This window comes from Lacerta agilis, chromosome 2 (genome assembly GCF_009819535.1).
Source record: "Lacerta agilis isolate rLacAgi1 chromosome 2, rLacAgi1.pri, whole genome shotgun sequence".
Taxonomy (NCBI): Eukaryota; Metazoa; Chordata; class Lepidosauria; order Squamata; family Lacertidae; genus Lacerta; species Lacerta agilis.
Window position 1 is genome coordinate 14,175,841 of NC_046313.1, and position 12,786 is coordinate 14,188,626.

The window sequence follows — 12,786 nt, forward strand, 5'->3', positions numbered from 1 at the left end:
AAGGTGAGTGTAGATCCAGCCCAATAAAACTCGGTGTGCGGTCCTAAATGCAACAAACATGCTACAGCCACTTGCAATGATTCTTGTCCCTAAGTGAGTGCAATCAGATCATTCAAGGAGACCCATGGTTTAATAAGGCACTTGAGGCCTCCAGAATAAACCAGAAGCATGACTCGTGTCAACAAGACATGTTGCCTTCAGTGTTGCGGGCCCAGCTCTGCTAAACTCTCTCCCCCTAGAAGTCAGACAGGCACCATCTCTGCTGAGTTTCAGATGCCTAGTTTAAACCATTTTATTTCAGGAAGCCTTTGCATCATGGATATTTCTCTACCATGTTTTAATGTTTCTCATGTTCTTGTTTAAATTCTTGACATTTTAAATTCCAGAGATTTAAGTTCATGTTTCAAATTTTGTATATTCTAAATTTTTATACTTTTAAGTTGCTTCGAGACAGTGAAAAGCAGGATATGTAGATAGATAAATATCTATTTATCTAAAGTAGATGGACAGACATTTTGGGGAAGCAATATCTCCTCGGAAATAGGCTCCCAAACACTGTCGACCAATAAGAGGAGCGCACAGCTGGCACTGACCATCAAGAGAGCAGGGGATGAGAGACAATTAAACTGATTATGCCACTGACACACACAAAATGAACAAGGCTTGCAGCTCTTCCTTGCAACTGTCTTTATCTCTTCCTTCTAAAACCCCTAGCAACTGTCCCATCCTATGCAAACTCTGGTGCTGCTGGCTTAATTGTCCAAGATGACAGAGTTTACTGCTGGGTTCCGACACAGGTTCCTTGAGTTTTGGTGTGCTGTTTGGTTTATCAGTACTTTGATTTCCTTCAAGCCAAACGTATGTGGAAGTTTTTGCAGTCAAACCTAACAATGCATATCTATGCTAGTTGGTAAATGAAGGAGTTAAGGACCACAGAGTTGTAAATTTCTAGAGGAGACACAGCTAGGTCACACACCCCTCAACTCTGGGGAGGGAGGAAGTACTGTCAATTTCCTGTCCCTCTGCCTTCCCTTTCTCTTCATTTGAACCATGCAAGCTGAGATCATGCTTAATGCTGGAGCTCCCTAGCCCAAACTGTTGTTTTTATTTTATGTACCTTGTGTTTTTATATTATGATTTTATCCCGTGAACTGCCCTGAGACCTGCAGCTGTAGGGCAGTATAATAATAATAATAATAATAATAATAATAATAATAATAATAATAATTCAAGCTTGAAGGGTTTTTTTGTATTTTGCAACCAATAATACCTTGTCTGTGCTGTTTCTGCTGTAGCACTGAATGATGCATGAGTGAGACCTATGACTGATGTAAGTAAAGTATTTAAACTTACTCAAAGTTGTAGTCTATTCACTCCAAGATGAGTAGAAGCAGGGGAGCTCAATTCTAAGTGCTTAATATTGGGATATTTAAAATTCTAACAACTTCTATTTCCCATGCTTACAAATGCTACGTAGATCTGTGTTTTAAGTTCTGCTAGGCGCTGCTTTGGCTAAAGTCGAGCCCTGTGGGTTGGTTTAAATAAAAGAAAGCTGTTTCTCTTTGTAGTTCCCCACACATGTGGGACTTCAGGATTAACTGGTATTCCTCAGTTATCTCCCAACAATATAAACATTTGCTTCCTGGTGATGCAACCTCTTTCTCTAACAGATTCATCTCATTTAGGTACCTGACTTCCGTCTCTGCTTAGCTTTTCCTTCTAAAAGTGGGCGGAATAGTTTGATTAGATGCTGAATCTTTGAGTCAATTGCACTGATAAAATTCTGGACTTTCTCCTCCATCTCGTCAAACATGTCATTAGTGACAAGGACTTTTTCTTCTCGTTCAATCGTTTTCAGCATTTCATCTGGAAATAATGTTTAAACCCAAAATGAGGCAAGCTGGAAACACCTGTGATGTAAAATGATAAGCTGTCCTTTTAAAAACAGTCTCCAGTTTATCCATCGAATGAACAGAGATTTAACTGGTCAAACACTATCACCCAAGGCCTTGCTTTCTCAGGAAACCAGTCTGCTATAGCCATACATTTGCATGCAGAAAGGCACCAAGGAGGTTCAGTCCTGGCTTAAAGGATGAGGAAGTTGGTGCTGAGAAATACTTCTCTGCCTGAATCCTGGAGTGTCACAGCTGGCTTAAGTAGCCATTATTGGGCTAGTTTAGTGTTCTTTTCATGACTTTTAAAACTATACAAAGTGGGAAGTCTTTGGTCTTATCAGATTCCTTCCCCCACTTTTTAAACTAGAACCCCAAGATCTAACAACCAGAACTAAATGCAAAAGACACACAATTAGAACTAAATAACAGAGGTTTCTCCCCAGGTATACTCTGAACCACTCTGGGTACATTTGTTTTCAGTACAATTACCAGGACTGGAGTGGACTAAGCCCATAGCCCTTTCGCACAAAAGTCTACTCCTGGTTAGTTTTAATTTTCAACAGCCCAATTTAGGAGAGGGAAAGCCATTTTGTTGTTGCTATTATAAACCAAATGGGATCTAGAAAACCTTCCTGCAAGTCACCCACAGGTATATAAGCAGATCCCAATTTTTGTACACATTTACGATAGGAGAATTTCATCCCAAAATTCAGACAAGTGACGATTTGGAAAGACAGAAATGCTCCAGTACAGTGGTACCTCTGGTTATGAACTTAATTCGTTCTGGAGGTCCATTCTTAACCTGAAACTGCCCTTAACCCGAGGTACCACTTTAGCTAATGGGGCCTCCTGCTGCTGCCGGGCCACCAGCACACGATTTCTGTTCTCATCCTGAGGTAAAGTTCTTAACCCAAGGTTAAGTTCCAGGTTAGTGGAGTCTGTAACCCGGAGTGTTTGTAACCAAGGTGTTTGTAACCTGAGGTACCACTGTACATGTAATGTTTTCTGCAGGTTGGTTCACATCTTAATGTCAACTGAATGTATTCTTCCACTTTACTAGCTAAGGGTGTCTATCCTCTAACTCTTTTCAAAATTGTGACATCTTCGAAGGCTTCGAAGGCTGCAATTCTATAGCTTTGGGTAGCTTGTTCAGACATTACTATTCCATGGGACATTTGGCATTTAGAGCCAGTGTGGTGTAGTGGTTAAGAATGGTAGACTCATAATCTGGTGAACCAGGTTTGCGTCTCCGCTCCTCCACATGCAGCTGCTGGGTGACCTTGGGCTAGTCACACTTTTTTGAAGTCTCTCAGCCCCACTCACCTCACAGAGTGTTTGTTGTGGGGGAGGAAGGGAAAGGAGAATGTTAGCCGCTTTGAGACTCCTTCGGGTAGTGATAAAGTGGGATATCAAATCCAAATCCAAACTCTTCTGTAGGGCATTTGTTTTTTAGTAACCTTGTTTCTCCAGCGGCTTCCCCCCCCTTTAAATGTGTGTTTTGTTGCACTTTGTGATTGTGAGTGTTTAATTGTTAGCTCACTGACATACAAACACACGTGTTATCAACGTTTTTTCTATCCCACGTGTGTTGACAGCGACTTAAGATTCCTTGCTCCAATACCCTTTTCTAGCTTTCCAGAACATGAGTAGGCAAACTAAGACCCAGGGGCCAGACCCAGCCCAATCACCTTCTAAATCCGGCTCGTTGATGGTCCGGGAATCAGTGTGTTTTTACATGAGTAGAATGTGTCCTTTTATTTAAAATGCATCTCTGGGTTATTTGTGGGGCATAGGAATTCGTTCACCCCCCCCCAAAAAAATATAGTCCGGTCCTCCACGAGGTCTGAGGGACAGTGGGCTGGCCCCCTGCTGAAAAAGTTTGCTGACCCCTGTTCTAGAAGATGGCACTTGCCACAGTATACCCTCCCATTTCCAGCACCATGGAACTAACACCAGGATTTTAGCGCCTCCAGCACTGCCTTCAATTCCTGTATTTTGAAGACGCTCTCATCTAGCACGTCATCAATTCCATCCAAAAAATGAGCCCGGCGGCTCGTCTCTTCCCAGGTTTGTGAATGGTAGTAGTCCCTTTCAATCTCAGGATCGATCCCATCATCCTTTTTGTAGTGTTCATAGGTCCGATTCACATTGTCCAGAATGCGAAACAGCTTCTTAGAAACATCCTGAAAGCACAGAATTACAATGGATGTGAGGGCAGGACATATTCAGAAGCGTTTCAGGAGCCCGCTTCTTTGTTATGTATCTCCTTCCCTGCCCCAGATTTAGCCACCCTTGTTGCATTTGCTGGAAGCATTACAGTAAGACATCCTCATTTAGTCTGGCTACATAGTAATGGACCTTTAAGAATCTGTGGTGTTAGTAAATGTTTCATGCTGACCAGGGGTGCCAACTTGAATAAAATATGGAGGAAGCCCAGGTAAGCTCCGCCACACATACTCAATCACATGACATGGTGCACCCACACCATTTGAATGACAATGTCCATCAACGTTGGGGGTCCCCAGCCCCCTCAAATATTTTATGGGGCCGCGCGAAGACCTCTCTGCCCCTAGGAGTTGGCTCCTATGACTCGTGATTTTATAGTGGTATGTGTTATTTTTATTTTTAATAAGAATTTATTAAATTTTAACAATAAAAACACACAAAATACAACAAACACTACAAAAAACTACAAAACAATACAAAAAAGACTTACACACACTTATTTAACTATCCTTATCCTCTTTATAAGCATTATTTTGGGACTTCCTCACATCCTCTCTTCTGCGTTCATTTCTAATCTTCTTTAGTAACTTTGTAACATTGTAAAATCTTCCTTCTCACAACTAATCTTAATCTTAATCATAATCATCATGTACCTATAATCTTGTTCCTAATAAAATAAACATTACACAACTCTACCTTCTTATATCCTATTTTAACTTAACTTCAGATTACTGTAGCCTTACATATCCTCTGATTCCAATTTCAAATGTTTATCTATTCACATCATTTCAAATAATTTTACATTTCTTCCAGTTCTCTTACACCGTTTCCCCCCTCTGGTTTCGGAGTTTCGTGGTCAGCTATTTTTATTTCTCTTTAAATAATCTTCCTTCACCCCATACCTTTCCTGACCATTCTAACCCTTCCCTTTTTCCTTCCCATCCCCCACAGATCTCCCCCCAAAAGCCCTCTCTTTCCAGCTCCATCTTCTTTTGTTGTTTTCATCATGCCCAATTCTGGACTTAACATTCTTATTTGTACATTCTTCTTTTCCGGGTTGTATCTCTTTTCTTCTTGGTGGGCTACTACTCTGAAATAGCCATAAAGTATATCCTCTTTGTACTCTGTTACTTGTTGCATTTTTCCTTGTTGTTGTCCTTGAACTCTTGGTCTCTCACTCCAAGAGCTCTCTAATCTGTCCACTTTCTGGGCTCCAAGTCTCTCACACTTAAAGAGCCCTTCTTGTTTTGCTGGTTGTACATCCTTGTAGTCCACCTCTTCTTCAGTAATTTTACACAGTTTTGCAATCTTTTCATCCGGTAAATTCATAGTATTGTTCGCAAGAACAGTTCCAATCTGGGCAAACTTTTCTGTAACCCTCTTCTCAAGAGCTTCACATTTCTGTTGAAGAGCTTCACACTCTGCTAACACCATCTGCTGGAAAGCTGTCAATGTTGTGTCTCTCATCCTATCGGCTTCAAGGACACGGTGAGGTTTGAAAAACAGGAAATGGTGGGGTCTCAGTAACTTTCCTAATACGCATTACAGTCCAGCCCAATGGCTGCCATTCGCTATCTGACCCGAACTCCTTAACCCAGAGGGTTAGCGGTATCTTCTCCTTTTAAATTTATAATCCACAGGAAGAAATAAATCATAGTACTCAGTCTTACCCCCAAACAGGGTTTTCTACAGTTTGCGAAATCAGCGATCCACTTAAAAGCAAGTCTTTCGCGGCTGCAGCTCTTAGATGTTACTTTGATCTTGACGCTGTCAGAGAGAGACGGACTTCCTCTTTTAATCTCTCTCCGTAAGCCAAATTTCTGAAAATTTTAAAAGCGAATTGTGCTCAGTACTTACAGAGTCCTTCTTTTAAATCCAAATCGAGGAAAAGCAAAGCGCTTGTTTACCGCCAGCAGCCGCTGCTTCGTGTTGTCAGGAGAGTGGTAGATCCTCAGTACCGCACTGGAGCCCCGCTCGCTTGAACAGACCTTACTAGGTCTACTCAAGAGCCGGGATGGCACGTCTGGTACCCGCTGGATCCCAGGTCTTCGGGACGCTCCTCCTGAAGTTTTAACGGAGCCCGCAGCGCGGTTGCGGTAACTCCTAGCCCGAAAACACCAGAGCCCCCTCGGAGCTGAGAAAGCTCCCGACTGAATGGAATGGCGCTTCACCGGAAGTCCCGGTATGTGTTATTTTTAGCACACTACCCAGTGGGTATAGTAAGGAGATATTAATTAGTCTTAATAAATCAGTAAGTTAGTAATGGTAAAGGGACCCCTGACCATTAGCTCCAGTCGTGTCCGACTCTGGGGTTGCGGCGCTTATCTCGCGTTACTGGCCGAGGGAGCTGGCATACAGCTTCCGGGTCATGTGGCCAGCATGACTAAGCTGCTTTTGGTGAACCAGAGCAGCACACAGAAATGCCATTTACCTTCCCGCTGGAGCGGTACCTATTTATCTACTTGCACTTTGATGTGCTTTTGAACTGCTAGGTGGGCAGGAGCTGGGACCGAGCAACAGGAGCTCACCCCGTCACGGGGATTCGAACCACTGACCTTCTGATCGGCAAGCCCTAGGCTCTGTGGTTTAACCCACAGCGCCACCCGCGTCCCCAAAAATAAGTAAGTTAATGGATTATTTTTTTAAAAAAAATACTATAATCAAATGAAATCATGGGCAGGGTTCGAGTTAAAGGCAGAGGAAGAAAAATGAAAAAGACATAATTGTAACAGATAAACTTTGTGTAATAGATAAAGATAAAAAGAAAAGGTAGAAAAGGTTTGAGTAAAAACACTGCAGAAGTGGGGCTGGGATGTCAATTTTTGAAGCAAGATAACTATTTGATATGAAAATTATTGTGAAAATGTTTGAAAATTTTTCTAACACTATATAATGATAAAGCAATAATTAAGGACCCAAGAAATAACAATATTACTACCTTGGATAGCTTTAAAAGACATGGAAGACAAGCCTATCGGCACCTTTTAGACATACAGTGGTACCTCTGGCTACGTACTTAATTTGTTCCGGAGGTCCGTTCTTAACCTGAAACTGTTCTTAACCTGAAGCACCACTTTACCTAATGGGACCTCCCGCTGCCGCTGCGCCGCCAGAGCACGATTTCTGTTCTTATCCTGAAGCAAAGTTCTTAACCTGAAGCGTTATGTCTGGGTTAGCGGAGTCTGTAACCTGAAGCATATGTAACCTGAGGTACCACTGTAATGGCTAGGTGGGACCACAGTCTAAAGGCATCTTACTTATGAATACCTGCCACTTGGGAGCAACATCTGCCCCTTCATATGTTGTTGGACTGCAAATCCCATAATCCCCATTGGCGACTATGTGTGTCATGCTCTGAGAGCATTTGAAAGGCCCCAGATTTCCCATGACTGGTGTAGCCAATACTTAGCTAGATGGACCAAAGTCTTGGTTCAGTATAAGGCACTTTCCTATGTTCCTAAGAAGCTTATTGCCTTCCAAGTCTTGCTTACGGGTTTCCTGAGGATATCTGCTTATGCTATTCATATGTTCTTAATAGCTGATGGGAGCCTTTACTCTTCACATCTCACATTGCAAGGGTTAGAGAGGCATCCAATAAATACAGCATGTCTGGTAAACAAGCAAATGGAAGGACTTAATCTGGTGCATTTGAATCAGTTACCTGCAGAAGTCGGGATTGCTCCCATTTCTCCTGTTTTGCCACCCTGACTTTTCTCAAATATAGTTCTCTTTTGAGCAGAATTGCACTTAACATGCCAGCAGGAGTCCACGCTGAAAACCTGTTGTGAAAGGCTTCACATACTTGGCCCCCTCATTCATCAGCACTCCCTGCTCCAAGACAGAAACTCCAATTTTTCTCCAACACATACCTTCTTTGCTCTTTCCAGCTGTGCCAGCTCAATTTTATCCAACACGTTCTGCACAGCGGGAGGGACTTCATCGAAGGTAGAAACGGCGGGTTCATCTCTGTAGGGTGTAGCGTTGCGACTGGCCTGATCACGTTGGTAATCACGATCACCTTCATTTCCTGAGTTTTCTGAAGAGGATGAAGATTCGGCAGCAACGCGTGACTTTTCCCATGCAATTCCAACTAACTTTGAGAAATCCATGACTGCAGCACAGAGTAAGGCAAAGCAGCTTGTTTATGCAGGGTCAGGTTGTTCAATTGTGGGATAGGCTTATTTTTAAAATGGTTTAATTACACCCCCTTGGTGTTAGGCAGAAACTCATCCCTAAGGGATGAACAGGTTCTGTTTGTGTAGTTGATGTCATAGTTGCCATTCCATGGCTTCTAATCCATGACGTCATCGGGAGCTCAGCACTCATTCGCATAAAAAGAAGCCTAACGGAACAGAAACCTGTTGTTCTATGTGCTCATGCATGCTTTACATACAAGTCCCAGAATGCATTAGTGTCCTGGAGAGATGGTGGAATGCACTGCTCAGATAATTCAACAGTAGATTATTCCATTCCCCGGCTCTGCCAGATACAAGCTAGAAAGTGTTGTCAGGCTGTACATGAGCTTTAAAGAGCTGCCTCTCAGTTCTAGCATCATCATTTCTGAAACTCATTCACAAGTATTAGCTGTAAGTGAATATACTGTGTGGCATGCTTGGAGCTAGTAATAATGAGATTTTGGGGTGTGTGTTTTTTTTTTTTTGCTTATCCAAGATTAGAGCTTAGAGATCCTAGGGTGGGCAGGGATTTAGCAGCATGAAATATCTAAAATTGTCAAGCTGTTTCCAAGTTGCACTGCACAGAAGACGTAAGAACCTTTGCAAGTTCGTATGGGTGCAGACTGTCTTTGTAATAACCTGGTCACAAATTATTTAAGGTTTTTAGTGTTACCAGGCAGAGGCTACTCAGCTCCCAGTCCTATGGCAGAAGCCCGTGGTTCGCTGCGGAGTCAATGGAGACCAGCCAGGAGTTGGAGCAAAAGCAAAGGAGTTTATTGCGCAACAAGGTTCCGGAGGATCCGAACCCCGAACAAAGGGTGACATGAACTTTTAAAACTTCCCGCTATAACCCAGAATACATTTCGGAATACATCACAACTACGTCAAGGAAAGGAGGGTGGAAAGGAGGGTTCACACAAGATTAACATACGGGTAAACAAGTTTAGCATATCAGGGAGGGGTGGCAGGAACATGCAAATGGTTCTAGGGTAGGTACAATATACATGTAGATTCTCTACCGGGCCAAAACAATGGGGAACATCTTGGAGAATGTCTGTCACCTTGGTAACTGATTGAAGGGTGCTTGAGAGGATTACCTGGGTGGGGGCATTTCCTCTAGCACCTGGCATGTGCGTGCTGGCTCCTCTTGGGGATTATGGAAGACCTTGAGATGGAGATCATTTTGGAGGTTGCAAAGCAAAAAACAGTGGAAATAATTACTTCTGAGGGTTGGGGAATGGCAGGGACTGAGGGACTAGAAAGTCCATGTCTCAAGGAGAAAAAGGACACCTGAATGAAGAGAATCGGTTAAGGCAGTGCTGAGATATGAATTTCTGTAAGAATAAGGCTTCACTGTAGAGAAATAAAGTGAAAGGACCACCCCTGAGTCCAAATTGTCTTGTTGTTACAATGTATCCAGTCATAATTAATAACTTCCCCTTTTGAGTGGAGCAGTTTCGGTTCCATTGTTCTCACAGCAGGGTGCCTGTCAACAGTTACTTAGTGTGCAGTCAAGCGTGAAGGAGCTGAGCGAACGTTCCATTTCTGCAGACTGAGATGCATGCTTCTGATTGGTTGGCAGTCTTTCATTGAGAAAAATGGCCCTTATGGGGAACAGATAGACAAGAGCAATTGCGGAGGTTTAAAGGGGCGCAAAGCGGGGTTTTGGGGGGAACCCTTTATCGCAAGGGTTTATGTTGGTGCTTGTGCAACACATGTGTGGGGAAAGGAAGGGAAAGGGGCGAAAAGGGGGGCCCGCTCATCGTCGGGAGACAGGGGTTCAGCGGTCCCGCACTCGCCGGCATAGAAGCCTCGCGGTGGGGAAGGTGACCTCGGAACTTTTCCTTATCAGTAGCCAAACGCGGGTGGTGCTGTGGTCTATACCACTGAGCCTAGGGCTTGCCGATCGAAAGGTTGGCGGTTCGAATCCCTGCGATGGGGTGGGCTCCCGTTGTTCGGTCCTAGCTCCTGCCCACCTAGCACATCAAGTGCAAATAGATAAATAGGTACCGCTCCGGCGGGAAGGTAAATGCCGTTTCCGTGTGCTGCTCTGTTTCACCAGAAGTGGCTTAGTCATGCTGGCCACATGACCCAGAAGCTGTCTGCGGACAAACGCTGGCTCCCTCGGCCAGTAAAGCGAGATGAGCGCTGCAACCCCAGAGTCATCTGCGACCGGACTTAACGGTCAGGGGTCCCTTTACCTTTACCTAGCCAAAACTAGAACTTTAAATTGAGCCGAGAAACAGAAAACATATATGTTTACCACATCACTGTATATCAAACAACTCCATCTGTAAGGAGTAAGTTTTGCTAACAGAGCTATCTGATCTTTCCTTGTTTTGAGCTGGGCACATTCCATGGAACCGGACTCTGCATAGCTGTCAATTTCCCCCTTTTTAAGAGGGAAATTCCCTTATTCCGAATAGGATTCCTCACAAGAAAAGGGAAAAGTTGACAGCTATGGGACTGTGTTGCTGTATGGACACCAGTGGCACCAGTGGCATTATGTGGACTTATTTCTATCATTAACTAGTATTTGGGGAATGGATGTTTGGACTGTACCCTTTCGTGTCATTGTGTTCTAGATTCCGTGGTAAAGTATCAAAACATGAATTACATATAGCACCAAAAAGTTATTTAGAGTAGTCCCTAGACTCGTCTAAAGAAAACTTGGGTAACAAACGCTAGTTTAACAAATCACATGAATGAGAGAGAGAAAAGCTGTAAGGGACGTTCTCTAGATACTAGACATATAGTGCAATCTTATTCATCTCCGCTGAATAGTTCTACTGAGTTCAATGGGGATTACCCTCGGGTGTGCATAGGACTGTAGCCTTGGGAACATGCCTAGACATGCATGGGCTGCAAATTGGATCCCACAAAAATTTCTACTTGCAATATACAAGGTGGGATTTGTGATGAATTATGGGGGTGGGGAATTAACTACAGTATTGGGAAACTACTGAGAGTTGCAGCTAGGTGAGAATAAAACTGCTTCTCTAGCCCCAAGTCAGTCAGTCAGTCTCTCTCTCTCTCTCTCTCTCTCTCTCTCTGTGTGTGTGTTTTATCTTTCCCTCAACTGACAAGCAGACATCAACTGACAAGCAGACATTGCTGATTCTAGTTACACTATTTTCCAGCATGTTTAAAGTTGAAGTTGAGTCATAGAATCATAGCACCATAGGGTTGGGAGGGACCACAGTGGACACCCAACCTCTGTTTAAGAATATCCAGTGAAGGAGGGTCCACCATGTTCCAAGGTGGTTCATTCCACTGTCAAACAGTTCTTACTATCAGAAAGTTCTTCCTAATCTTCAATTGGAATCTGCTTTCTTGTCATTAGAATCCATTGGTTTAGGTCTTAGCCTCTGGAGCAGCAAAACGCAAGCTTGCTCCATCTTCCATGTGACAGCCCTTCAGATATTTGAAGGTATCGTATCACCTCTTAGTCTTCTCTTCCCCAGGCGAAATACCTCAACCATTCCTTGTAAGGCTTGGTTTCAAGTACCTTCATCTTTTGACTGCTTTATTCTGTACACATCGTTCCAGCTTGTGAGTATCCTAAATATTCTAAAACTGTGGTGCCCAGGATTGGACACAGTATTCCAGGTAGGTAATCTGACCATGGCAGAATAGAGAGGTAATAATAATAATAATAATAATAATAATAATAATAATAATAATAATTTATTTGTACCCCGCCCTTCTGGCTGGGTTGCCCCAGCCACTATGGGCAGCTTCCAACAGAGATTAAAATACATGAAAATATCACACATTAAAAACTTCCCTGAACAGGGCAGCCTTCAGGTGTCTTCTGAATGTAAGGTAGTTGTTTATCTCTTTGATATGAGATGGGAGGGCGTTCCACAGGGCGGGCGCCACTACCGAGAAGGCCCTCTGCCTGGCTCCCTGTAGCTTTGCTTCTCGCAGTGAGGGAACTGCCAGAAGGCCCTCGGCGCTGGACCTCAGTGTCCAGGCAGAACAATGGGAGTAGAGATGCTCCTTCAGGTATACTGGGCCAAGGCCATTTAGGGCTTTAAAGGTCAACACCAAAACTTTGAATTGTGCTCGGAAACGTACTGGGAGCCAATGCAGGTCTTTCAGGATCGGTGTTATATGGTCTCGGCGGCTGCCCCCAGTCACCAGTCTAGCTGTCGCATTCTGGATTAGTTGTAGTTTCCAGGTCACCTTCAAAGGTAGCCCCACGTAGAACGCATTGCAGTAGTCCAAGCGGGAGATAACTAGAGCATGCACCACTCTGGTGAGACAGTCCGCGGGCAGGTAGGGTCTTAGCCTGCGTACCAGATGGAGCTGGTAGACAGCTGCCCTGGATACAGAATTGACCTGCACCTCCATGGACAGCTGTGAGTCCAAAATGACTCCCAGGCTGCGCACCTGGTCCTTCCGGGGCACAGTTACCCCATTCAGGACCAGGGAGTCCTCCACACCAGCCTGCCCCCTGTCCCCCAAGAACAGTACTTCTGTCTTGT

General features: G+C 43.9%; 1 protein-coding gene across 1 annotated transcript in view; it reads right to left on the minus strand.

Moving 5' to 3' along the window:
• The window catches only part of FAM186A (family with sequence similarity 186 member A), a 29,076-nt gene that overhangs the window by 11,248 nt on the left and 5,042 nt on the right, over window positions 1–12,786 (minus strand). Inside the window, exons 3-5 of the mRNA XM_033135794.1 lie at window positions 7,991–8,232; window positions 3,847–4,078; window positions 1,690–1,866 (exon numbers count right to left, since the gene is read on the minus strand). Coding sequence (XP_032991685.1) covers window positions 1,690–1,866; window positions 3,847–4,078; window positions 7,991–8,232 — 651 coding nt within the window. The remainder of the gene's footprint in view (window positions 1–1,689; window positions 1,867–3,846; window positions 4,079–7,990; window positions 8,233–12,786) is intronic.